The following is a 27,487-nucleotide window of genomic DNA, read 5'->3' as shown; positions in this document are numbered from 1 at the left end:
CCACCTTACATTTCTATCCCATTGTACCTATGGTGCAGAGAAGGCAAGACAAATTGCCTGGGATCTCAAAATGCATTAAGTGAATTACACCCCCAGTTAGACAGTGGAGGATAAATTCAGCCATCCATCAGTTAAGCAGCAGGGATAAAAAAAACATTGCAAACAGGATTTTGAGGCTACCACAGTGATTGAACAGCAGCAGCAGAGCCTGATGAAGTTCAAGAGTCAGGACAAGGGAAATAAACAGAGCCCGGCACGTCCAGCAGCAGCAGGCAGAGCTGAAGGTGAGGAGCTCTCATCAGGGCATCAGGGTAGCTCAGACTGGGCTTGGGCTTGAATTTCATTTGGCTAAACCAGCTCTGGATGTGATCTCCAGGGCTGCAGGACCAGAACCATGTTGTACCTTTGCTCAGCACACCTGCTCTGTACAGTGCTCACATGGGCTGGGGCTCAGCACCACCCGCAGCACCTGGGCTCTTTGTTGGGGCTGAGATGGCCAAAGCCACCCCGGGCACAGCACTGGGTTGTTGCCAGCTGCTGCCATCTGGGACCAGGTAATGCCACCCACTGCTGTTCAAGGTGAGTCTGAGATCCTCATCCATGCCCTGACAAACCAGGCTTGTCTGGTGATGTTGGGGTTTGGGCTATACAGATGAGCTCTGGGGAACAGAGCAAGAGATGTGCCAAGAGGAGGCTACTCAGCACCTCCCAGGTGACTGTCTCCAGGCACAATAAGATTTCCTCATCCCAATTTCTCCAGAAAATGATGGGACAGCATAGGGAGAAGGGGAGTGGCATGGCTCAGCTACCTCTGCATTGCTCCTGCCAGGCAGCACATCAGCCCCTATCACCTGCATCCCTTCACCTCCTAAGACCCTCTTCAGATGAGGAAGGTAGGTGTCTGAAGACAGTCCTGGATAGCTTATTGACTGGTGGCTCATCTCCAAGGCAGGTGTCCCAAGGACTGTTATTTAGAGCAGGAGAGTAACAGGCACTGGAAACCAGAGACTGGTGGTTAGGACCTAGCACTGCCAGGCTTGGGTGAACATCTGTGCTGCAATGTAAAATGGGAGACATCTGTGTAAGCCCTTCTCTCTTGGGGGCACAGCCAGGAGAATAAGGCTCTGACTTACTGGGGACCCTGTTGATGGCCCTGAGCGGGCGCAGGACACGCACGGTGCGGACTGCCGAGAAGCTGACGTTCTGCAGGTCCAGGGAGTACTCCAGCATCCTGCAGAGACACAAACACCAAGGGGCATCAAAGATCTTCTGGAGAAATGTTAGATTATCAAACACTGTAAATCAAACACTACATGGCAGCTGCTCACAGAGGGGCTGGTTACTGCATCTCTCCCATCAGGAGAGTTTGTCAGAGGAATTAATTAAGGGTTGTTTGCATATCAGAATAAAGTCAACAAGCGAGAATGTGACACAGCAGCTCACATGGCCACAGATCTCTCTCTCTCATCTGCTTTGGTTATGGTTTTGTACAGGTCCAGGCAGAAGTTTCTGAAAGTCCCTGCACGCTCCAGGGGGTCAATTTCCAGACACAGCCCAGTTTTTAGCAACAGTGGTGCAGTTACTCTCATGAAGCTGGGTTTGCTCTGCTGAAATCCACCACAACCCTGAGAAGAGAGGAGCATTCCTTGGTGCAGACCAAGCAGGACACTGAGCTGTGCCAGCTCTGCCCAGCAGAGATCACTGGAGATGACATTCAGGTAGACAGGACAGTGCACAAATCAATAGTGAAATGAGGCCAGTGTGGCCCAAGGAGCCTGCTGGTGCTCCTGCATTGTGCCTGATGGGGTTATTTCACAGCCCAGGACACTGAGGCGCACCCTTCACATGGCAGTTTGAGGATGCACTTGGGCTGCTGCATGTCCTGGGGATGCCACAGCACCATCTCACTCATCTCATGGTACCTTTGCTCAAGCACACAGGGCTATCAACTATGTCACCACCAGCATTTTGATCTCCAGTGCAGAAACACACAAGGGCTCTGCCCAGAAGCATTCTTGAAGAGGTAGGACCAAGCAAAGGCAAGGAAGAGGACCACGAGGCTCCCCACACAGCTGGGCTCTCACTGCTGCAAGCAACCACAAGATACTAACCTCTTCCCAAAATTAACAAATTCCATCTCAAAGCTAGTTGGGTGTTCTCTCTCTCCAGCTTTGATGGTTAAAAGCCTAACTTCCAGCCTGAATTTATTCAGGACAAGCTCGTGTCCATCTGTTCCTATGGCAGAGCTGTCTTTTAAACAGCTTCTATAACTTTTCTTTGTCCCTGGTGTTTACCCACCCAACGTATTTGCAGAAGACAAATCACATCTCCTCTCAGTCTTGATTTTGCAGAGCCAAACAAACCAAGCTCTTCCAGCCCCACCTTACAGACAGGTTGTGACTGGGATGCAGAGAGTCTTTCTCCACACTTGCCCTGGCATGAATTAATCTTCTCTGCTTAGACGTCAAACTTCTGCAGGAGCTTTTCTGGTGCCTTGATGGAAGGCATCAGTGCTGCCCTCTCCCTTCCTGATGGAAATCCTGCTGGGTTTATCAGTGCCCTCTGAGCTTTGTCATGGCTCTTGCTGCAATCAGCCAGACCCACTCTCCTCCATTTGAGCCACTGGCCATAAGGAGCGTGTGGGGTGAAGAGGACGTTGTCTTTCTAGCCTCCAGATACACAACTCCATGTGGTGCAGGGATGCTTTATCCAGTTTTTCACAATAGGCTCTAGCAAGGATGATGATGATCAAGCCATATCCAAGATCAAAATAACCTCAGCAGCCCTCTGTATTTAGCTGACACCCACAGCCGTAGGGCAGCCCCACAAGATGAGTGTTGAACAGACACATGTGGAATTTGTTCTCATCCCCTGACCGGAGAGGAAGGCAGCGTGCCCACGAAAGCTCCCCTGGCCCCAGTGACAACAGCAGCCCCTTCCTCAGTGCACAGGACTCACCACAGTGGGTGAGATAGCCCAAGAGAAGGAGAGGAGCAAAAACCTCCCAGGGCTTCAGCAGTGCTCAGATTTCCCTTGCTGTTTTGCATGGTTTGCAGGACCAGGGTACAAAGCTCGTGTCCAATGTACAGCTTTGCTTTCATCCATTATTAAAACAGAGGCTACAAGCAAAATTCAGAGCAGCATATGGTTATCTGCACCAAGACTGTAATTTTCTGATTAATGACAGCTCTAGACTCTCTTCCAGAGACGCTGTGCTTGTAAGCTGCTTGTGAAATGCATTTTGATTTAACGTATTAAAGAACAATTATGATGCCAAATTTAAAAACCAAGCAGAAACCAGTAGCTTGAACAAACACTTGAACACCAAGACCAGGAGCAAGCAGGTGCTTTCCTGCCTCTGCTGGTGTTCCAGCACAACAAACTCAACCCCAGACCTGGATTACAGGATCCATACCCTGCTGGTAACTTACAGCTCAAGAGCCTTCAGAGAACCCAGGTGGGTAAAAGCCAGTCACTAAAGAGCAAGTCCAGTGAGAATCTCACTGCTGCCCAGTTCTAAAGGCCACTTCCCAAGGCAAGGAATGCGTGAGAGGAATCAATCCACCTCCCTAGCAGGGGAAGGTACCCAGAGAGAATGAATGTCAGGATGTCACCCAGTGGCAAGGTGAGAGGTGCATTTAGCAGCACAGATAACACTGACGCATGGAAAATCTGCAGCGCAAAACGCCCCCGGAGAGGCTTCAGCTCAAATGTCACTTCTGTGCCAGCACCTGCCAGCACCCCGGCTGCCCAGCTAAGGGCTCAGAGAGCCACTCACTGGTAAATGGGATGGATTCACAGCAAATGCTGAGGCAGCCCCCCGTCGCTGGAGCTCTTCAGGAGCAGAGCAGAAATAGTGAGGACTTTCTAGGAATAAAAGCAGGGCATCTGCACAGGCAGACAGGCTGCTGGTGGGATGCACAGTGAGAGCTGATGCAAATCTTTGGCAAAGGCTCCTCCAAGAAGGAAAACTCCCAGGACTCAGCAGACAGACACAAGTGATGTCTCAGGATGGACTGGGCAGCCGAAATTCATTCCTGCTCTGCCTGGGGATAGCAAGAATAGGGCTCCTTTCATACAAACCCCACAGCACTGGGAAGGATCTCGTAAGCACAGCGTCAGGCAGCACCCCTGTCTGCCTTGGGGAAGGGCTTACAGAGGTGATGCTCAGCAGCATCACAGTGGGGGCTGAGGGGGCTCTTCCCACACAGTGAGCCTCAGAGCATAGAAATGACAGCAAATCCCTTCCTGCATCTATCCAGCATCACCTCTCTAACCCATCGAACTCACAGCCCTGTCTCCACTCCCATCCCCAGGATCATTTCTGCTTCAGGAAGCAGAAGATGCTGTGATGATCCTTCAGACTTGTGAAGCTTGTTCTGAGGGGACTTTCCAAGGAAAACTTGAACTCCCCTTTCCCACCTGGGTGGTGGGGGATGCTATGGGTCCCTTTTGTGGCCTTGGTCACACACCCTGGCTCTACAACATCCACAGCTATGGAATTTGAGAAGCTGAAGAGCAGCTGAGACCTGGGGGTGAAGAAGACCAAAAACCCCAGGAGCTTCCCATCTCTCTGCCCACAGGGACACAGAGCTGCTACTCGCTGCTGGCAAGAGATAGGCTAAGATTTATTCAGCATGAAAACGCTTCCAGAACGGGGCATGCAGGCCCCTTTATCTCCAAAGCACAGCAATCAGCAGCTGATTTAAGCCATCGGTGCTGGGAAAGACAAGGAGGAACTATTTAGGCAGCCTCGTATCTTCAGAAAGCTGAAATGAAATTCCCTCCTGGTCCTTGCCAGCTCTGCTGTGCTCTGCTTTTGCTCAGGAGCTGCTTTTTATGCCTTGCAAGTCTCACCACATTCGTGGGTGTTGCTTAATTTTAAAAATACTCATTTTAATCAAGCTGAACAGAATAAAAAGAACAGCACTGGAGGGAGCCTGAACCCTGCAGGCTGCTGGATCCAGCAACCCTATGTGTCCCAGCCAGGGCACTCAACTAATGAGGCCTTTTGAAGCAGGTAGCAAGTCCTAAAACTTAAAACCCCAAGTCTTCTCACAAGTGGGTTTGAGTCGGCTCAGCTGCCAGGAAGGCTGCAGAGAGGTTTCTGTTACACAGCAGGTTTCACTGTGTCAGGGATGTGTGCTCTGCTTCCAAGACTGCAGGAAGGTAGCACACAGTAGACCATCTGCAGGAGGGCCTGGTCTAAGTTGCTCTTCATCCTCCCAAATGTCATTTAAAGTATCAAACTGCAAAACTTGACCCCAGATTATGAGCCCCCTAAGGTCTGCCATCATGAGTATCAGGTTCTACCTCCTGTTCAGATCAAGGCCCCAGGAGGAGGCTCCCAGCTTCCAGGATACTCTCACCCATCCCAGAAAGCACCAAAGAAGGCAGGCTCCTGGGAGAAGGTTTGGTGCAGCTTCCATGCAGCTCCAAGTGGCTGCAGCCCTGACTGCACATCAGGTAACTGCAAGGAGAAAAAGAAAATGTCTCTGACTGCGAGGAAAGCAGCCTGCCAGCCACCTCCAGCCCCAGCTCATCCCCAATTGCAAGTGAAGCACCCCAGCAGTGCTTCACTTGCTTACAAGGTCCTGAGGCCAGTTACCATTACAAGGAGCAGAGCACAAGCAGGACTTTGCAGACCTGGCCAAGCAACTTCCTGAACCTGGAGGAACCAGAGCCACATGCCCCAAGCACAGGGTGATGCACAACCCTGCTCCAGCCCATGCTTAGAGAAGACAGAAAGGAGCCCTCTAAGCTCTTGCAGCAGCAAATTATCCCCTGAATGCAAGCCCCTCTGCTGAGAAAACAGTGACCCACTGGGGTATGTGGGGTTTTGGTTGGACCTTTTTGCTAAAGCACAACTGAGTTCTACAGGGACAGAATCACAGAATCACTTAGGGTAGAACGAACCTTTCAGATCATCAAGTCCAACCCAGCACTGCCAGGTCACTACTAAACCATATACTCAGCACCACAACCTCACAGCCTTTAAACTGCTCCAGGGATTGGGACCCTACCACTGCCCCAGGCAGCCTGGTCCAGGACTTGACAACACTCAATAGAAATAAATTGTTTCTCATGTCCAACCTAAACCTCCCCTGTCACAAACTGAGGCCATCTCCTTAGCAAGAACACAACACTGCAGTGCCACTCATCACTCCTCTCTTCCCTTTTCCCCACGTAGCTCCATAACCTGCAGCCAAAGCTGCATCTCACCAAGCTGAGCCTTGCTCATGCAGTTCCATTCTCCTCTCCAGCAAATTCCTGCTGTAATTACAGAGAGGTGGTGCAGACGTTACACGCTCTACAATTAGCACTAATTGCATTACATTGTCACAGAGAAGTCATTTACTCCCCATGAGCTCATGAGATTGGTCTGGACAGTTTAACAGAGCAAGTACCTAATAGCATGACACAGAAGTGGCCAGCACCTGAGCAGCTGTCCCAGCCCTCTGCAAACAGCAGATTTGGGACAAACATGCACAAAAAAGGGGCAGGTGATGGAGGAACAGACAGGATGTCGCCTTGCTGCATCCTCTAACATTGGTTAGACACTTCAGGAGGAAGCCTTGGGCCCTCTCCCAAGCCACGAGCCAGAGGCTGATGTATCCGGAGAGCAAGAGCTGTGGCCTCCTGCAGAAGAGGGATTTGTGGGGACAGTTAGAGCTCTTGGCCTTTCTGCACTCCATCTCTGCCTCCAGTTTGGGTCTCAAGTTTCACTACATCTTTTGGCCTCTGTCACAACAAGTTTTCCAGGGCAAGGATGCACTTGGAGACCTGGCACCCCCTTACTGATTCAACCGGGCTGGCTCTTCCAGCTGCCTGGCAGAGGTGTGTGCCATGACCCTAAGGGACCAGTGATGGACCATAAATAAAGCCCTCCAAGATATTGCCCCTTCCTAGGGCACACCAAACCCATGCCAGGTAAACAGCCCAGCTTGGAAGATCTCCTGCTCCTTTTCCAGGAAATTCCAGTGAATTTGATCTCCAGCTCTGTGAGAGCTGTTTTCCCAAGGGTCTTTGGACTCTGGGGGCGGGGAGGGGAGGTGAGGGCTGGCGAGCAATTCATGTGTCAAAGAAACTCAGCTCACGGGCCAGGCGCCAGGAACTTTTCATGTGGGTTTCCAGCCTCTGCCAGGAGGCTCTCGGGTGCTGGGAGCGCATCTAATGCAAACCAGGTGCCTCTGAAAAGAAAACACTCAAAGAGAGAAACTTGGTCACGTTCCCTCAAAAGGGAAGAAAAAGCAGTACAGTAATGAGGGCAGCCATGCACATCAGAGGGCAGCCATTCACATCAGTGAGCAGCCCTCCCTGGTCTGCTGCTCCATGCTCCCAACTGCCTGCTCTGTGCCCACCTTGCCCAACAGAAACTGAAACCACCAGTGAGGCTGGAGGAAGAAGAGCCAAGCCCAGTGCCCAGAGAAGAGCTCCAGGGTGTGGGCTGTCCAAAACCTCACCACAAACAGCTTTTGTCACCATGCCCTACTCACAGAGCTGAGCTCTCCCATGAGCTAGGAGGGATGGCTGTGGTCCAGGCAGTAACTCCTGCTGCAGAGCCAGGATGGACAATGTCAATGGCACTAATGCCCACCATGCCCCCAGTCTTCACCACTACAAACCAGCCACTCCCCTAAAGCCAGCACTCATCAAGTGATGCCATGAAAGACAATAGAGAGGCAGAGGGAAAGGAGGACTCAGCAGGATAGACTTACCCCGCAATGACAATGAAGAAGTCCAGGCGGTTCCACGTGTCTCCCAAGTAGCATTTCTTCCCAAAGATCCCCAGTGCAATCATCTTGACAATCATTTCCACAGCAAAGAAGGCAAAGATGAAATCATCAAAGCTCTGCAAAAGAAATGAGAGTGGATGCTCCTGCATCACTGTACACTTGGGGAGCACCAGGGAAGGGAATTATGAGACCCTATGTCAACAAGGTCTCCTCCTGCATCACCAAGAGCTAAAATCTCTGGGCAGAGACAGCACTGAGAGCAGCCCCATGTCTTTTCCCAAGCCAGACTGGCTGACAGTACCCATGGTGCTGGGAGAGACAAGCATATCTGGGGCTCTTCTTTCACTGTCAACTTGACAGTAAACCCTCCCCAAGCACTGCAAGCCCGGCAGTGGCTCTGCCTGGTGACGCTGTGCACTCACATCCCAGCATGGGCAGGACCCAGCCCTCCTGGGGCATGAGGCCACCTCCACTACAGCTGGAGGGGCAATGCTGCAGCATGGTCTTTCCTGCTCCCCATCAGCTCAGGGCCACTGCTCAGCTAAAAGCAGCAAGCAGGGCCATACCTGGAGGATCCTGCAGCGTGGTGAGTCACAGGCGATGTCCTCGCAGGGGTGGAACATGCCCAGCGTCACGCAGTTGAGCAGGATCACCAGCATGCTCACCCTCTCAAACCACCTGCACCATCTCGTCAAGGAAGCCACAGGCCCAGAGCAGCACCCATAAGCAGCCATCTCTGCATCAGAAAGGTTATTCTGCTCCCAAAGGCGAGGCACAACCTGCATCCCTAGTTGCCTTTACCTGGTTGTAGGTCATAGGGACCTTGAAGGTCAGCTGGTTCCAACACCCCTGCAGGGACACCTTCCACTAGACCAGCTTGCACAAGGGCTAGTCCAGCCTGGTCTTGAACACCTCTAAGCAGGGAGCACCCACAATGTCCAGGTTCAACCTGTTCCAGTGTCTCACCACCCTCAATCTAAAGAATTTCTTCCTAATCTCCAGCCCAAATCTGCCCTTGCAGCTGCAGAGGCTGCCTGCTGCTCGGGTACTCCTGCAGCATCCCACACTGACATCAGTGGCTGCAGCTACTGTGAGCCACTAGAAAATGAGAAGTGCATGGCCAGAGTGCTGAGTGCTGATGTGATGGATTAAAAAATTAAAAGAACGATATCAACTCTTAGACAAAAAAGCCAAAGCCCACACTGCTAATTTCCTCTCCTGGCATTTCACAGAAAAGCACTTTCATAACATTACCATTTTCTATTAACCATGTCACAGCTCACCCCAGGGGTGTTTCCCTGAAGTCACTGCTTGAACTTTTCATTCCCAGTCCAAATTAAGATTGTCAAAACCAACTGCCTAAAAGCCTTAAGACTGTGAGGGCCAGCAGAGCTCATCCCCTGCAACAACTGCTGCCTCTGGAAGCAATTTTGAAGAGCTAAGCTGCTGGGACAGACTGCAGATGCTGTTACTTTGGGGGCAAATCCTCACTGGGGTGCTTCAGACCTGGCATTGATTTCTTTTGTCACCTTCTAGGAGGCATCTCCAGTTGGCTCCCAACTGCCAGGGCACAGGCATGTGAAGCCCAGGAAGCAGTGCAGATAGTGCTGGGGTTGTCTCCCAGCACATCAACCAGCACAGCCTGCAGGCAAATTCCCAGCTCCAGGCAAAGCAGCCTGGCCCTTGCCAGCCGAGAGCTGTCGCAGTAACACGGCCATGGGGTGCTGGGGAGCCTGTGCTGCAGCCTGATCTGGCTGAGGAAGAAGGTGGTGAGGATGAATCAGCAGGTGCCTCCCCACCGGGCGCGTGGGGCTGGAGCTGGCAGCTCCTGCCACCCATCCTGGGCACATTCCTGGGAAATCACATAGGGCTGAGTCACAGCTTGGCTGCCAGCAATCTGGATCGCTCAGTTGGCAGAGATATTTACAAGGTATCAGGGCAGACATTCTGACTGCCAGGCTGGGACTATGGGCTGCAGTATTTAGCCCAAATATAGCCCTGCAGGGGCTGGCATGGAGGGCAGCAGCTGAGGGGGATCCCCGGGCATTCCCCACCTCAAGTGGCTGGAAAGCCCATATAGATGCTGGGCAAGGATGGCACTGAGCAGCCCTGGAGACAAACTTGGGGAGTTAGTGGATAAACACTTAAATGTGAGCCAGCAGCATGCACTCAGCCCAGACCCAGCCACATCCAGGGCTTATCCCCAGCAGTGTGGGAGGAGATTTTGTCCCTCTGCTTGGGCAACCTCTGGAGCACCCAACACAAGAAGAACACAGGACTGTTAGAGTGGGTGCAGAGGTGGCCACAAAGATGATCAGTGTTGGAGCACCACTCCTATGAGGAAGAGCTGAGAGAGTTGGGGCTGTTCTGCCTGGAGAAAGATGCAGGGAGACTTTATTGCAGTCTTGCATTACTTAAAGGAGCCAACAAGAAAGATGAGGAGGGAAGCTTCATCAAGGAGTGTAGTGAAAGGATAAGGGGTAACAACTTCAAACTGAAAGAAAGGAGACTAGTAATCAGGAAGAAATTCGTTGCTGTGAGGGCGGGGAGACACTGGAACCAGTTACCCAGAGAGGCTGTGGATGCCACCTCTCTGGAGGTGTTCAAGACCAGGTTGGATGAAGCCTTGAGCAACCTGGGCTGGTGAGAGGTGTCCCTGCCCTCGGCAGGGGGTTGGAGCAGGATGATCTTTAAGGTCCTTTCCAACCCAACCCATTCTGTGATTCTATAATCCCCACCCTGCACTCCACAAACCCTGACACTACGCAGGAACAAACATCCCTCAGGCAGGAAAACAGCCTGGGGAGGGAGCGGGGGAACGAGGGAGCAGGAGGGGGGCTTTAATTTGCTGAGGGCAGTTTCATCCCCAGCTCTGTCTGCGGACTCCCTCAGTAGCATGTCACACCCCTCCAGCAAACGCCTTTCAGACAGCATTCCTTCCTGGCTAAATATTCCGGGGACAGGGACCCCAGCGGTGCCGAAGTACCTGTGCCAATGCGCAGCAGATAGTTCAGAGGGGAGGGAGGGCTTGCCGCCTTTTTTTTTTTTTCTTCTTTTTTTTTTTTTTTCTTCTTTTTTTTTTTTTTCTTCTTTTTTTTTTTTCTTCTTTTTTTTTTTTCTTCTTTTTTTTTTTTTTATTTTTCTTTTCTTTTTTTTTTTTTTCCCCAGCTGAATGGAACTTCAAGCCCTTTCTTCTGCTAATGGGATTTTCAGAGGCACACAAAGTGCTGCTGGCTATGGCTTTGTACCGACCCTCCTTGAGCTGGGAGGCTGACAAAGGGAAACCCTGCAATTAGCAAAAGCAGAAGGTGCTTTCCTGAATGCTGCTGCCGCGTGGGCAGTGAAGGGGCAAAGGGGCTTCGGGAAGCACCAGAGACAGTGCTGGTCCTCAGCCAGCAACTAAAGCGAGGAGGAGGAGGAGGAGGCGGCAAACGCTCGGGGCAGCGGCGACGCGAGCGGCGGGTCCGGGCCCGCTGCCATCTCCCCGCTGTTGAGCTGAGCCCAAGGTCCACATCACATTAGGGAAACGTTCACCAGGAGTGGAGCTGGCCCTGAGAGGTCCTGTCCCCTACTCATGCCGAGCGGGTGGGACATGGAGTGCTGACACTAGCAGAAAGCAGTAGCAGGGTCCCTGTGCACGCAGCGAGTTACCACTCTGCCTGCTCCTTCCCATTGGTGCAGGGTCCCCTGCTTGCCCCAGCTCATTCAGAAAGATCTACCTTTTGGCATCAGCTTGATCAAGGCAGCAAAAATGCTCACAGATTCTTTCCAATTAAAATCACAGAATCATAGAATGGTAGAGAGTGGAAGGGACCTCTGGAGATCTCCTATAAACATTAATAAGATCTCCTCTCAGGCTTCTCTTCTCCAGACTAAACAGCCCCAGGTCTCTCAGCTTTTCCTCATAAAACAGATGTTCTGTTCCCTTAATCACCCTCATCGCCTTCACTGGACTCTCTCCAGTAATTCCCTCTCTCCAACTGGGAAGCCCAGAACTGGATACAATACTACAGATGTGGTCTCACCAGGACAGAGTAGAGGGGCAGAAGAACCTCCCTCAACCTGCCGGCCACACTCTTCTTCATGCACCGCAGGAGCCCGCTGACCTTGGTCACATTTTCCACCATGACTCCAAAGTCCTTCTCTGTAGAGATGCTTTCCAGCAGGTCAACCCCTAATCTGCATTTGTGCATGGTTCCACCACATAGAAATATCAGTAACACTTCTGTTGTAACCTGACTCTTGAAATTCAAAAGGGGGGGTAGGGGGGCAGGGGAGAGACAAGAAAGCCCTGCTATGAAAAGGAATTTTTGCATAGGACAAAAGCCCTTGGACCCTTCCAGCACGTGTGATCCCCAGGCTGGCAGAGCCTGATCTTCCCTAATTAAGAGGCAAGAGCCCCAGATTCAATTAGCCTGCACTACCCCGCTTAATACAATCAGGAGAGAAAGATATTGCATTATGCTTGCTATGATTTGGTTGCAGAAGTTTGGATCAAATTCACCAGCAAGTAAATTAAATGGGAAACTGTTGCTGGAGGGCAGCGACAACCAAGAGGATGGCAGCAGCCCTGGCTCACTCCGGTGCCCAGCCAGAGCACACACACTACTCCTGGTGTCCTCTTCAGCTTGGGGATGGGGAGAGTGGGCACCACCATGCCAGAGCATCACCCAGCTCAGGGATGGTGGTTCCTTCCCCAGGCGGGGCTGGGCACCCATGCTGACAGCAGAGCCAGGCAGAGAGGGAGGGAAGCATTTGGCGATGCTTTACAAGGGCACACATTATTCCATGGCATTGATATTCATCTCTTTCCTTGGTTCTCTGCCAGCCCCAGGTGGCTTCTGCCATTTCCACTCTCCTCTTCCCTGCATTGCTCTCTCCCTTCCGAGCTCCTTCCCTGACCACCTCCTCCAGCTCTCCCTAGGCAGCACTGGGGCTGCAGCAAAGCACCAGCTCCATGACCAGGAGCTAAGCAGGACCCACCAGAAGCACAGCGAGAGTGGTGGGGAGCAGGGCTCTGCAGGCAAGCTGGGGACCGATGGCCAGGGCAGCCCTGCAGCACTGTGGGCTGCAGGCTCACAGTCTGCAACAAAACCCAATCACAGCAATGCACTGAACCACCTGGATCCTGCCAGGCAACACCTCATCTCTGCTCCACTGCCTGTTTGCTGGGGCAAGGAGAGGTCAGCCTGACCAGCGGGCCATGGCCGCAGTCTCAATCGGGTTCCCCATCACCACCTGCAGTCACTACTCTTGTGCCAGACAAAGCCTTCACTCACCAGGACAGCAGCTGGTATATGACAAACGTGCAGTGAGCACTGGCAAGGACTGGAAATTGCTGTGTAAATGTGATGTGAAAATTGGGTTGAAGTGACAGCCTTCCCCTGCAATGTCACCAAGTCCCACCAGCTCAGGAGTGACACTGGGATAAGCTGCAGACATTAATGGGAGCAGAGTTTAGGCTTCATTCATATCATCAGTTCCAGAAATAGCCCCTTTGACAGGAGCATAATGGGACTTCCAGGGTCTGGCCTTTGAGGGGGTGGGAGGAGGCAGGGACTAGAATCCTAAAACATTAATTCAGACCATTTGCAAGGGAAGGAAAAAGTCCTCAGAATTAATCTGCCTCACAGATGGAAATAATAAACCCTTCCCAGCTTCCGCCTCTAACTGCACCAGGCCAACAAGAAAAGGCTGTTCACGCCATGCCCAGTTGAAAGGTCACAGCATTCCCATCACAGCCCTGGACTACTGGTTTTGTTTTTTTCCTGTGCTGTTCCTTTGAAAGCAAACCCAGCATCAGTCCTGTGCTTTTAGCATTTGCAGGAAGCGTTTGCTTGTGTCCCAGACGCTGCATGCCAGAGGTGCTCTCAGAGCATCATTACTTAGTGACTCTACTTTCCCAGCTGGCAGCTGTGTGCTGGCAGAGACCCGTCCCGGTGCGATCCTGACATGGCCTCTACTCTGTGGCTTTGCTCTCCCAGGTATGGCACCTCCTCTCCCTCTGGGTAACCCAAGAGTAGGATGGAGCAGGGGAGATGCTGCAGGTTGGTAGCAGGCAGCAGTCCCGTGGCACCACAGCACCGCACCATCAGTGGCGGAGAGGCTCTCTCCTGGCAGGGGCTGACCTGCTGCGGGCGCAGCAGCCCCAGCAGGCTCACTGCAGGCATGTGAGGGGGCACAAAGCTCCTGCCCTGCACTCCACAGGCACCTGCAGCAGGCAAGCCTGTTCCTGGAAAGCAAAGCTGCCAGTGCTACCGGGGCTGCAGCCAGGGCAGTCAGAAGTTGACACCACTCAGAAAGCACTTCCACCAGGGCTCTGCTGCCTGCCCTATCCTGGGTCACCACCTCCGGTTGCCCAGGAGCCAACACAACCCTGCTGAGCCCTGACAGCCCCATCCAGGCTCTGAGCCAGGAAAAAGCCAGGTGGGGAATGTCCCTGCCCTGCCACTGCTCTTTGAAATCTCTTTCCTCACAGCACAGACAGACCCTGGAGGATATTTTAATTCATGCAGCTTCACAACTAAACCTGGGAAACCAAACCAGGGCAATTATTCATGCCAAGCTTCTTTAGAAATTTCATCTCTAGATTTTTCTCTCTTGCAGATGTTCAAGGGGACACACCAGCAGCTCTTTCCCTCTGCCAAGAAATGGCCACACTCTGCACCTGTCCTGGTGGAACTGTGGTCACACTATGGTCCTCAAAGGCCCCCAGACACACAATGGCAACTGTAAAGCCCCAAAGGGGAGGAACAGAGGGATTCTGGAGTCATCATCTTAGCTATCCTATTTTTCTCCCCAAGGTTTGAACACTGCACTGTGGGCTGAAGGCAGGAGATGCTCTCCTCTGCCTTGCAAACACAGCCACCTCTCCAGGGCAGGGAGGATGTGCTCAGCAGTGCAGAGGAGCCCTGCTCAGCCACCCAGGTGCTGAGGGGAAGAATGGTGCTGCATTTAGAGAGGATGAAGCTTAGTAAAAAAACAAAACCAACACACACACCCCACACACCTGACAAGGTTTTTGTTTGTCCTACTGGTTTGGAATTGTTTCCCCATAACCTTTCAGTTTTGCACTTGTAAGCTTTTTCTTTCTTTTTTTTTCTTCCCTTCCCCAGCAGCAAAAAGGGCTTAAAATCTTATTGCTTAAAGAGAGAGGAAAGAAGAAAAAAGGGAATGTGTTGCATAATATCCAAACTTCAGGAGCTGGAGCTATTAAGAGAAGCCCTGCATATCACTTGCAATTAACTCCTTAGCTGGGAGGATGGGCTGCTGGCAGCTCAGCCTTGGGCCCAGCATCTGTGAGGATGGGTGCTTTAGAACTGTAAGGTACAATGCCAAGGAATTTATCCTGGCTTTTCACCCCAGTTCTTCCTCCTCATGCTTGCCAGTATCAGGGGGCAGAGGTCAAAAAACAGAAAAAGAGGATTCCTGTGAAGGGCAGGGTCATCACCTGAGCCCCCAGGCCCTGGGCAACCAGGGCAGATCAGGGCGGGAGCAACAGGGGCAGAGCTCAGCCAACTGATGCCAGTCACTGGGAACTCTGACCCTGGCTGCCCTGCATCACTCAAAGGGAATGGCAGAGAGGTAGGTGAGGCCTCAGTCACCCAGACCAAGCTTAGCAGAGGGTCCAGCTCCCTCCAGCCTCCTTCTCCCACTGGTTTAGCACTTTCTGCTGACATTCCAGTGGACAGGCTTCCCTCCCACCTGCCCCACCAAAGTGGGGCTGTGGAGGTGGCAGCATGCCCTGGCAGACCCTGTCTTCCTCCTGACTCCCAGCTCAGCCTCCACACTGGCCATCACCACCCATGGTGGAGCCTCAGGATTGAGCTCCCTCCCAACAGGTCATGTGTGGCATTAACGAAGATGTCATCATGAGCAGTAAAATCCTTCTTAACGCACTCTCACTCTGCAGCAGGGACCCAGGGCTGCCAGTTAAAGCACAGGATGCCCAATAATGGATTTCAGACTTTTTCCCCCACCACGCCTTATGAAGTGCATTGTGGATAGGCACTTAACCCCCAAATACATGTATTTTTAAACTCACTGTGAAGTGTCCTTTGATAGCTCCTGCCTTTAAAGCTTGGCAGAGCAGAAGCAGCTGCTCCCCAGGACACATTCACAGCACCTCATGGTCCCTCCAGTCCTGATGCTCGGCCCCAGCCACTGTCTGGGATGGAGGAAAATCCAAAGGAACCCAGGTGAGGGATGTAACATGAGCAGATGCATCTTCCCCTCACACTCAGGTAGAAGAACACCTTGTGCCAAGCTGCCAGAGCCTCCTCTGGCCCATTTGTGGTATTTGGGATACTACTCCCTTCCCACCATCCCCGAGTCAGCTCGCTGCCGTACTCAAGACAAAGCCTGTTATGCAAGGCTTCCTAAACAAGTCGCAGTGAAAGCTTTGTAACATCCTACACCGACACAGAGTTGGGACATGTCACATATTTGTCTTATTTTGTTCCTTCTTTATCCTTTTTTTAGGCTCCTTCTACTTTTTTCCCCCTTGGAAGTACGCTGGTTCCCATGGAAACAATGATGTTCCGGGTATGGACAGAGCTCCAGTGACGTCCACAAGCTCGGTATAAAAGCAGATTTATGTAACAGGGAAATGAGGGATCTGAAGAGCTGGCTCTGCAAGGCCACACATGTGGCACCAGTGCTGCTGTGCCAGGGATGCTGCACTGGTCAGGATGGTTCATATTGAAGCAGGAGAGAAAAAGGAGACAGGGCAAAGAGGATGACATTCCAGTGCGTGGGAAGGTGGATCATACTAACCTGTTAAAAATGGGCTTAGAGGTGCACATGTGTGTGTGTCTTTCCGTTTATATTTTTGTGTATTTCCTTGGAGAGCATCTCACCCCTCACTGCTAGAGTAGAGGGCAGGTGGAGGGCCAGGGTACCAACCCCAGGTACAGAAAAGCTCATCTTTGCCCATGCCTGGGAGCTGCAGGAGGGCAGATAAGTCCTCACTGCTGCCCCAGGCCCAGAAGCTGGCCTGGGAGCAGTGAGCCCACCCCGGTGCTGGCAGACACTGCCTGCCTCTAGGGCCAGGGAAAGGGATCCTCTCTGAGACAGACCTCCCCAAACAGGAGTATCTCAGGAAGGCTCCCACAGGCTTCAAAGCCTCAGCAGAGCAGGCAAGTTTCCTCTTGAGCCTGTGATTTAAATCCCCTCCCAGGGCAGCACACAGATGGAGAGGATGTCTCTCCTCCTCCACCGGTCCCCAACAGCTTCCAAAATGAGACATTGCCATGCCTGGGGACATGCCACCTCAGACCCCCCTTCTACCCAGAGGCTTCCCTGGCAGATGCTGCACTGCACAGAGCCAATCCCCCCAAAGGCAGTGTGTTAATAAACCTGGAAAGTGCCAGGATGATCACAGCCCTGTTCCAACCTGGGGACATGCTGGCAAAAGTAAGCCTGTGCTAACTGTCCTGGCAGCTCCTCTGCTTCCTTCATGATCCCCCACACACACCAGGAAGGCTTGAGGGGCGCTCTGCTCCCAGCGCTGCTGGGTTAACCCTCCCTGGCCAGGAAAACTGGCTCCATCCCTATGGAGCCAAAATATTCCTTGTGCAACCAAAGTATTCCCTGCAAGCACTGACACCGTGCCCTGTGCAGTTGATGTGGGCTCTCTCCCTCCCTCCACACCCCAGCTCCATCCCACTGGGGGCTGCAGCCCTCCTCAGCCTCCCAACCCCCCCAGCAGGAGCTCAAAATCAACAACAGATCATTAAATATATAGCAGGATGGTGCATGAAAGATGGATCTGGGGCAGGGGATATCAGGAGCTAGGGAATGCAGGGAAGGGACCAGTTCTGTGGGGTCAGCAGCAGCCAATGGTTACTTCAGTGCTGCCCTAATCATCCAAACTAGAAGGCACAGGGTGGCACCGAGGGCCACAACCAAGCAAGGGCCACAAAATGCCACAGAGCCAGGAGAGGCAGCAATCCCAGCCCATCCTCGCCTCGGCACAGCGATCCCAGCTGCAGCCAGAGCAGAGGGAATTCCCTCTGCTGTCTGAGGGCCAGGGAAGCCTCAGAGGGATGAGCTGCTGCTGAGGAGCTGGGATGCAAGCAAGCTAAACAAATCAGCTCCACCTCCGGCCCAGACACAGGATGAGTTCCTATCCCTGCAGCCCTCCCACAGCCCATTCCCAGGAATCTGCAGACACCCAGGTGAGGAACTGGGATGCTCACAGTGGGGGTTGAGAGATGGGGACACCTGGATATGGAGCAGGAGTGATGCACACAGGAAACTCCACGGAGCATCCCACCCTGTGGGACAGCAAAGCCTTGCTGGCTGCCAGCCCCACAAAGCCATTGTCAATCCCCCCAGGCAGTGAGCAGGAACAGGGGCATTTCAAAACACCCTTCCACCATGCAAGGACTTGTGTCCACCACACCAAGGCAAAGCCCTTCAGAGAAGCCCACACTCTGGGCTTTGCCCATTTGCACTCTACAAATGGGCAGCCTGGGGCTCAGCAGAGGAAGAGGGGAGAGGCAAGACAGATGCAGAACACTTCTCGGCTGCAGCAGCTCCGGGGTGAGCCAAATGCCCCCAACTCCCAGCCCAGGGTTTTAACTGCAGAAGGGTAGGAGCTTAAAGCCTCTGAGCAAATTTGTCCAAGCCTCACAAAAATCCCAGTTCCAAAGACAAACCTGGCATTGTTTTAGCCCTAAGGATGGAGACAGGGCAGAAAGCCTGGAAGAGGACTTCTGAAGTGTGCAAACAGCTCAAGACCAGTTGCAGCAGATCTGGGGGGCGGGCACAGACCCCACAACCCCACAACTTCTCCTTTCCCCTCCACTGACACCCGTGTCCTGTCCTGACCTAGGGACACTGGCCAGGGGCATTACCAGGAGCTTCTCTGGGCACTGACAGAGAAGGTAGCCAAAGTGATGGCATCCTCTGGGGCTAAGATGATCCAGGCACTGGTGGGAGCCATGCCCAGCTACCAGAGATCTGAGCCCTTTCCACTCAGCATAAAACACAGTATTGTGTTGCAGGTTAAGTACTTATTTAGGAACCAGCTTACACCCTTCAGATATTTCTGGGAATCCCAAAGCCCAGCTTACACAGTGAGGGGGCTTTTTCTTCCAAAGGAGCAGTACTCAAGCTTGCTGGGGTGCAGCAGCACACAAGCATGCAGGAAAGCACCCATAAGGCTGAGAGGTGCAGAGACACCTAAGGCTGGGTGCTGAAGGCGCACAGAGGGAACCACCCTGGCACTGTCACTCCTGCAGCCGGATCCGGCCTCACAGACCGCTCTGTCCTCGCACAGTCCCTGGCTGCTCTGGAAAAGCCCCAACCAGGGCATTTGAGCAGTTTGGGAGCCTTAAAACAAATTATTTCTGATCCTCCCAAGAGCTTCATGAAAGATGCACCAGAAGCCCCAGGTTCCAAATCTCCTTGCATCACCTGAACTTCACCCACTTTGGCTTGAAAGCAACAAGGACATCCTCTGCCAGCCCAGAATACCCTTGGAGTTGTCCAGTCCCAAACCACACGATGCTCTCCTCACTGGGAACCCATAGCCAGCACCATGTGCAGCAGAGTTCTCAGGGGGGACTAACACACAACCAGTTTAAAAGTCACAGAGAGTCCTACCATTCAGCCCCTACCCAGGCACATGATTATGAGTTCCAAGTGCAAAATTCATCTCCAACTGTCCCCAAAGCTCACTGGGCAGAAGGGAGGGCACGCTCCAGAGCCAGCCCCTGGGTTTGGCAGGCCATGAACAGGATGGCCATTCCTAAGATGCAGCTTTGAACTCAAATCTCAGGTTTTTCTTAAAAGCTGGGGTTTTTTTGCCCCATTCTCTGGATGTGACTCATCCTTAGGCAGCATCTCCAGCCAAGGCACTGCTCCTGAGGAGCTGCTATTGATTCACTCCATGTGAGGACAAGCTGATTGGGGAATAAGGGCGCCTTGTTCCTGCGCCAGGAGCCACGTGTCTCCGCACATGGAGTTCATTAAGAGAGAGCTCTGCGTGGAAGCAAGCCCTCATCAAGCCCCAGCACCTAACGAAGACATACAAGCCATCAGCAGCCCAGCCCCAGTGTTTTCCACAACCCCACGCCAGGGCCCAGAAGATGCTCAATGGGTGCAACCAGAGGAGTTGGGGTGCCAGCCCCAGGGAAGTGCCCAGCCCAGACACAAACATGGCCCCCACAAAGCCTCCTTCCAACCAGCACCGTGATCTGGCAGGAGGCTCTAATGGGAGCAAAGCACACTTTAAAAATTGATGTGGAACTAAAGAATTTCCACAAAATAAAAATTGCAGTTTCTTTTCCATTAATAACCTATTACAGGCCATGCTAAAGAGGCTGCAGGCTCCAGCTCTTGCCCTTTGCTGTCCTGGCTCCCTCTCCATCACAGCCTCGCCACCCCCTTTTGCTCCCTCCGTGCTTTTCACTCCAGTTATCTGCAGCAAGAACTCTCCAAAGTGGCTGAGAAAGCTCCAACTTCGCCATATCAGCCTATCACTGGTAACTCTCTGATCCCATGTGTGCCTTCCAATGCAAAATGGATGTTCTAATCCTAACTAATAAAGTAAAAAGCAAGAAAGAAGCCAAAAATAAAGCCATCAGGCACGGGACTGCCCTGTGTTTGTCTTCTTCCTCATGCCATTATCGCAAGCTCTAGATACAACTGTGCCCTCATTACCAGCTGCTTCTGTTTCCCGCTGAACCCCGGAGACTGGACCCTAATGAATCTTGCAGCCAGAAGCAGGCAGTCTTAACCACAACAGCAGCAGCGCAGACAGCGGCTCAGAGGAACATCTCTCAGTGCCAACATTTGTCTTTGCCCTGAGCCTGCAAGGACACAGGACACGACGGCCAAGGAGGGGAGGTGCAGAAGCACCTGCACGCATGGGGCCAGGCGGGACACGGAAGCTCTCAGGCATCCCCAATCCATTTACACCTCATAAAAGTCTCATTGCTTTTGCCTGTTACAAGAGCAGTGACCGCACCGACCCCGGCTGCAAACACCGAGACGTTCTACAGCAGGCGGAGGAGCCGGCAGGCAGCACCGCGTGTGCGGGAGGGAAGTCCTTGCCTGCAGCCAGGGGTGCCAAATGCCTCCGTTCATGACGTAGGCGATTCGGGGCGGGGGGCGTCTTGGTCTCCTCCGCAACACTGCAAAGCACGACCAAATCAAGGCTTTTGGAGCTCTGTCCTTCCTCGTGTCCCCGTACAGGGCAGCGCTCTCAGGTGTCCCAACTCTTCACACCAAGTGCTGAGCTAAAGGAAAAGTGTTCTGGAGCTTCGCAGTGAAGACTTTCAAGGAGGACAGCCCCAGGAAACCTCCCCAGCACCAAGCCACTTCTCTCAGCCCAGCGCTATGGGGCAGAGACACACTGAGTGCTACACACCTCATGCAGGTCAGGGCACCGCTGCAGTCAAGGGCTGCCAGGTTTCCCTGCCCAGATCTCTGCCAGCCATGGAGGGAACAGGGAAGAGCTCGGTCCATTTCCCCAGGCACACCCCATGCTGAGGGGCTGCGGGCTTCCTTCACCCCCCGAGCCACTCCCGGTCCCGTGTCCGATCTGACACTTCTGCCTTTAGCTGCAAACAGTGGCTCCAGCCATACTCCAACACTCCGGGGATGGTGAGCACTGCCAGCAGATACATTAGCGAGAGCAAATGAGCTGGGGAAAGAGATTGGCTCTGTACATCTTGCCAGGCTGCTTTTCTCCTGCCTTCCCTCTCAGCAAGGAGGACTGAGCCGGATTAGAGGTTACTGCCCTGATCAAGTGCACGTCCTCATTCACTTTCTCTCGATCTGGCCTTTCCTGTCCTATCTGTGCTGCAGCCACAGTTTCTGCTGCCTGAGTGCCAGCAGGTCAGGAGGTAGATTTCAGAGCAGATGACATAGCAAGAGAGCAAAAGCAGGCAGGCTTCCCTCGAGAGCGACCACCTGCAGGGGGAACCTCTTTCTCTGCGCACCAGGCGGGCCAGGCAGCCCAGCCACTCACCTCTGCCAGGTCAAAAAGGATGGTACCACAGACTGACCCAAACGGGGAAGAGGTCATAAACCAGGCACAGGGCCACTGGACAGCAAGAGCAAACTGCAAAAGCCTGGGGTGCCTTCCCCCCAGCAATGCTGCCGAGTGCCCAGCACCCTGCTCCTGCTGCGGGCAGACATCAACCCAGTGCGCTGCCTGCCCCAGGGCTCCCCAGCACTCTGCCAGTGCCAGCTTCACAAAATGCTGGTAGGAACCAGAGCAGTTAGATCTGTGCTTTGACTCTGCTCCACCCCCCAGTGAGCTCCATCCCAAAGTGATACAGATTTGGGATGAAGGAGTCTTGTGGGCACCTTCCAGTTCTGGCCATGATCTGCTTGGCTACCCCTCTTCAACAGGAGGTGATTTTGTAGGAGGACAAGCCAGGAACAAAACCAAAGTAATGCAAGCTCTGGCAAGCAAAGGAGAAGATGCAATTGCCGGGACTGGAACCAACTTTCAATCCCAGGAAATACTTACTGCAATTCTCACTCATCTCATTTTGCAGACAGACCCTGATCACAAAGGAGGGATTGGTGTTGTATCCACATAATTAGAATTGTAATTTGTTCTTGCCCAGAGAGAAGGGCACCACTGACTTCAGGTCTGTTCAAGGAGGCCAAACAAAAACAGGTAATCTGCCCCCCACCACCCCCCACCTTTCACCTCACCACCCTGCTACAGACCTGCCAGCAGCTCCCTGAGTCCAGACTGTCACTGCACCTCCCCCTGTACTGCAAGCTATAGGGAAGCAGCTCCCCAGCCTAGGCAGCCAGTTTTGGAAAGGCTCCCTCCTCCCTGTGCCATGCACTGCCCCCTATCCACCTCCAGATCCAACTTGTTCAGTTTTAGCATCCCAGCTAAGCTCACCTCATCCAAAGCATGACTTCTGCAAGCATTCCACTGCTTAGTCCTGGTGAGATTGACCCCAGAGACCTGGCAAGCTGCTCAGTTGAGCAAGCAAGACAGCATTTTCCTTTCAAGGGATTTTGCTGTGTGTTTGGGTAGCAGAAGTACACCAGAGCAGCAGCAGGATGGGAGCAGAGCACAACAGCTTCCACCTCACCCCCATGCTGCAGAGGAAGATGCCAAAAGCTTCCCAGCACTTCCTCGCCCACGAGCTGCAGACAGCTGGGATTAACACAGGTGCTTTGGTTACTTGTTTCCTCTTTCTCTTCCACCCCTACACTGCTTAGCTCTAAATGAATTGCAGAGGTTGAGGGTTGACAATGGAGCTGAAAATCCTGGATCCACTTTCACTCTCCACATCCAGAGGGATCCAGTTCTCATGCCCCACTGCTACTGAGGGTATCCAGCTCACCTGGCTAAAGCACAATTCAAAGACATTCAGATAAATTCCCTCTCATCAGCTCCATCAACTGCTCCTAGGCCTCAGCAAGGCTGATGGTGGCAGGTCCAAATTAAAGGAAGGAAGCTTCGATTCCAGACCCAGGCCACCTTTGCAGACCTGCGGAGCCAGGCTTGTTCCAGGTTTTACCCTGGAGACTTGACCAGCAGTCTATTAAAATCAGGTCATTTATTTAGGTACTTAGATCTGGACTTCAAAAGGCTAAAATTAGCCAGGAAAAGTTGCACTTTTCTGGCTTTCTCATCCCAGGCCTCAGTTTCTAAAACCAAGGTAGAGAAGAACAATTATTTCTCTCCAAGCCTTTCGAAAGCACTTGGACATCTTTGGCTGACAGCGCGATTTGGTTCAGACGTGTTCATTATTCTTCCCCTCCATGGAGCACTGTGAAATCTTTCTCCATATAAAGTCATTTTCTAAATTAGGTAAAGACGGTGAGTTTTGCATTGAGCACATGTGGGTATTTTTATAAAATGTTTAAAACTTCTTGTCTGACTTTTCCTTCCCTTGAAGGACAACGTACTGAATTAAACCCTCCTGTGACCCCATTTCATTTCACCCTCGAGGACTTCTCAGGAAGACTTTGCCAAAAAGTAACGTTAGCAAGTTTGCCTCATCGCAGATTTAAAAGCTGGCAAAGTTTGGGTTCGCCCCATGCTCAGGCTCAGCATGAGGAGAGGGGCCAGGGCTGCCCGGGGATAGCCTCCGAGGGGTTTGCCACATCACTTTTGCTACCCAGAACCAGACAAGCGAGTCCACACGAATCCCACAGGAACCACTGTCACCGTCAGAGCCTCATGCTCGTCTCCAGTTCCATCCCTGCCTCGTTTCACTTGGCTAGAAAAGCTGCCAAAGCAGCCCTGCAGCCACCAGCTCCACTCCCCAAGACGTGCACTGCTGGGGAGGAACCCAGCAGACCCCAGGCAGGCAGGATGATGCTCTCCCTCCCCAGAGTCACACAGGTGGGCAGGACTATCTGCTCCCACACCTCTCCTGGGTCTGGAGACAGACACCTTCCTGAAGAGGACCTGACTCTGAGGTTAACCCTTGAAGTTCCCTCCTAAAGAGAGTAGTTTTTCCTGGGAGAAGGGGATTATATTGCTGTCAGCTATGTGGAGACAAGGTAGATCAGACCTTTCCCTCCAGCCCTCCACCAGAACCAGCATCTACTGTGGGGAGCATGTTCTAGGGACACTCCTGTCCTGCCCCAGCTCTGAGCCTGGCCCCTGGCACACACTCAGCACAGCTCTGCATCGGGGAAACAAGATGCAGTCAGGTTGAAGGAGGGCCAAAAGCCAAGAGAAAAGAGACGAGGGAGCTGACACTGGACCCGCTGAGTGCTCTACATCAGCTGCTGGCTTTACTGGGGGCTGCAGAGCTGCAGCCCCAAGCACGGACAGATCCTGAGCCCAGACAGCAAACACAGGAAAGGTCACCCCCTGCTCAGCCCCAGCGAGCTGCAGCCGCCACTGTGTCAACAGGGAAAAGGTTTGAGCTGCACCAAAAGGAGATGTGGATGCCAAGACACGTGCCTGCGTGGGGCTGTGCAGAGCTCTGGTGTCTCAGCAGGCTGGAAGAGGATGTCACAGGGGATGCTGTGTCACCAAACAGCTTCACATTTTTGGATGTCAAAACAGTCCCTTTGGTTCTCCTTGCACAAAGCTGCTGTGCCAGGAACATGCTCAGCAGAGCCCAGCCGAGCTCCCAAGAGCCAGGAACAGAAAGCATTCCCCTCCCAACCCACCTGTCCCAGGAGTGTAGGGAGCTGGGCATGTTACAGAAGCCCTCCTCCAGGAGGCTCTGAAGGGGCACCAAGTGCTGAAAGAAGCACAGCTATGATCTCCAGATGTGCCCACTGGTTATGAAGATGCAGGGAGGTGGGGGCTGGGAACCCTTCTGACCGCTGGCAGGGGAACAAATGGCTGCAGTGACAATAAAAACAGGTGGGTGAGATGCACAGGAGCTGGGACTGACCTCTCCTCCACATCCAGAGTTGCCAGGACCCCCGAGCACAGCCCTGTCCTGCTACCCTCCACTAGTCCTGCAGCACCCACTCAGACCTGCACAATTGATGAGTCTCTCCAGGAATGGGGATGATCCCTGCAGCAAAAACCAGGACCCAAGACATCAGGAAGGGACCTGCAGAGCCCCAAGGGACACAGCACAGTGACAGCAGGGAGGAAGGATGGCCAGCACTAGCCCCAGCATCTGAACACTCAACACCAAAAAGTTTCTCACCCTCCACAACTTCCTGAGCTTCCATTTCTGTTATTTTTAGCCTGGCTGCTGCATTGTGAATACCCAGAGGGTGCAGCGTGCCTCCCGAGCCAGCCGCCGTGGGCTCCTGCTCCAGCTGGGGCAAGCTTCATGGCTTTGCTGTTCTGAGAGTCGACCCAGAGCCTTGGAGGGGAGCCAGAGAAAGGCCTGACCCGTGGGAGAGGCTGAGAGAACCAGAGGTGCCCCGTGGGGCTGCAGGGCTGGGAGGCACTGGGGCCATCCCTTGCCAGAGGGGAAAGGGTCGCTGGGAATTGGCCACGTGGGGGTGGGAGAACGAGTCCAGTGGGGAGATGTTTCCCGGGAAAGCAGGGCTCCTCCCATGGAAAGGATCCTGAAAACATTCTAGGGTGCACACAGACACATCTTGGTCTTCATGCAGATTTACCACCGCTTTGGGTCCCACTGTCCATGTCACTGCAGCTGTTAGTGTCCAGGAGCTCCCTGTTCATCCAGGCAGGCCTCCTGGCATTCTCACCACCTTCCTCTTCATCAGGCTGCTGGGCTTCATGATCCTTGAACACTCTCCAGCTTTCTTGGGCTCCTCTCCCCATCATGGCTTTATCCCACAGCTCCCTAACTAAGCAGGGCAAAAGGGCTCCATGTCACTTCCACAGCCCCAAGCATAACTCCTTAAGACCAGCATGGCACTGGGGGGAAACCATCACAGTGTGAAAGAGAGAAGGACTGCTGGGGAAGGTAGGAGAGATGCTCATGCCTGGGCACAGGCTCTGCCCTCCTGTAGGACATGCTGAGAGGACAGCATCTTCCCCACCACTTAGCACACCCCTGCCAGCACGCAGGGAGGGACAGGCCAGGGCTACTCAGCCCTTTGCCACCCTCCAGCACCCACGGTGGGGGTGAGTGGAGCCCCCCGGGTCAGAGGCACAGCGAGCAGCAGGGTGCTGGCTCACACTGCCCTTTCCCATCCCCAGTCTGTGCAGCAAAGGTCACTCCAGCGTGCTGGGCAATTGTTCTCACAATCTGCAAGAAAGAGACAAAAACCTCCCTGCTCTGCAGATGTGAGTGGCAGAGGAATAAAATTAAATCAATTTTAAAAACAAATAAAATACAAACATCAAACCAACACCACCACACAAGAGCAGCTTTTTTTCCTCAGCTGCTTCGAGGCATGAAGATAGCCTGGCTCCATGGGGCTCCTGGCATGGTCCCCATGGAGCTGTGGCTGCATCCCTCCCAGTCCAGGAGGTCTCCACATGGAAGAAGTGGACTTTTCATTAACAGCTCAGAAACTTTTCCTCGTGGAAGGTTCCCTAAAGTGCTGGGAATTTTGACCCTGAGCTGTTTACTTCCTGCATTTCTGCAGATTTCACTTGTGGTTCAGAGGGATTCAGGCACAATTAGAGGCACTGCCACTCACCTGCTGGAGCCTAGCACAGTGGCACCACTGACTGACCAGGGAGACAAATCAAGGATCAACTGCAGAAAACAAACTCCAAATTAAAAACCCCTGCAGCTGTTGAGGGCAGAGCCCTAGATCCCCGAGCCACATCTTGCCCCATCTGGGGCCAGCATCCCAGTCAAGGGCAGGCACAGCAAGGGTGCTGCAGACACCACAGGCAAGGGGCTGCTGGCAACCAGCCAGAGCGAGCCGTGGCCAGCCAGCAGGAACCGCCGGGGAAGGAATGCTCCCCACTTGAGGAGCGTTGGGAACTGCTGGTGGGCGGTCCGAGGGAGGAATGCGGTGACGTCCAGCCGGCCATTAAATTAGCAGGATGTGTTATGCAGGGTTGTTATTTGCCCGGCTCTCCATCCCTGTGAAGAGCCGAGCATGGCCGGGGCCCCAGCAGGAGCAAGAATCCCCCACCACCTGCTGCTGATGCTCCCAGGAGGGGCTCAGCACAGTGATGAAGGCTTTGGGCAGTTTTCAGCCCAGCAATGGAGCAACTGGGGAAACAATGGAGGCTGAGGATGTTGTGTTGGTGGCCATGATGAATGCCAGGGTCCATAACAGGTGACAGCAAGGGCATGGCTTGTTTGAATCACTGGCAGTACAGAGTGAGGACTGGTCAGGGTGGGCAGAGAAATTTGCCTGCATGTTGCCAACTAAGTGTCCCTCTCCAAGGCCACATCTGCTATCCC

At 53.1% G+C, this 27,487-nt stretch overlaps 1 protein-coding gene across 1 annotated transcript in view; it reads right to left on the bottom strand.

Moving 5' to 3' along the window:
* The window catches only part of CACNA1G (calcium voltage-gated channel subunit alpha1 G), a 129,265-nt gene that overhangs the window by 78,357 nt on the left and 23,421 nt on the right, over positions 1–27,487 (bottom strand). Inside the window, exons 2-4 of the mRNA XM_068150968.1 lie at positions 8,303–8,414; positions 7,719–7,852; positions 1,134–1,231 (exon numbers count right to left, since the gene is read on the bottom strand). Coding sequence (XP_068007069.1) covers positions 1,134–1,231; positions 7,719–7,852; positions 8,303–8,414 — 344 coding nt within the window. The remainder of the gene's footprint in view (positions 1–1,133; positions 1,232–7,718; positions 7,853–8,302; positions 8,415–27,487) is intronic.

The sequence above is a fragment of the Melanerpes formicivorus genome, unplaced genomic scaffold, assembly GCF_026170545.1.
Source record: "Melanerpes formicivorus ecotype bairdi unplaced genomic scaffold, bMelFor1.0.p_v2 SCAF_21, whole genome shotgun sequence".
Classification (NCBI taxonomy): Eukaryota; Metazoa; Chordata; class Aves; order Piciformes; family Picidae; genus Melanerpes; species Melanerpes formicivorus.
The sequence above is the reverse complement of the archived record's forward strand: the minus strand, read 5'-3'. Positions and strand labels throughout refer to the sequence as shown.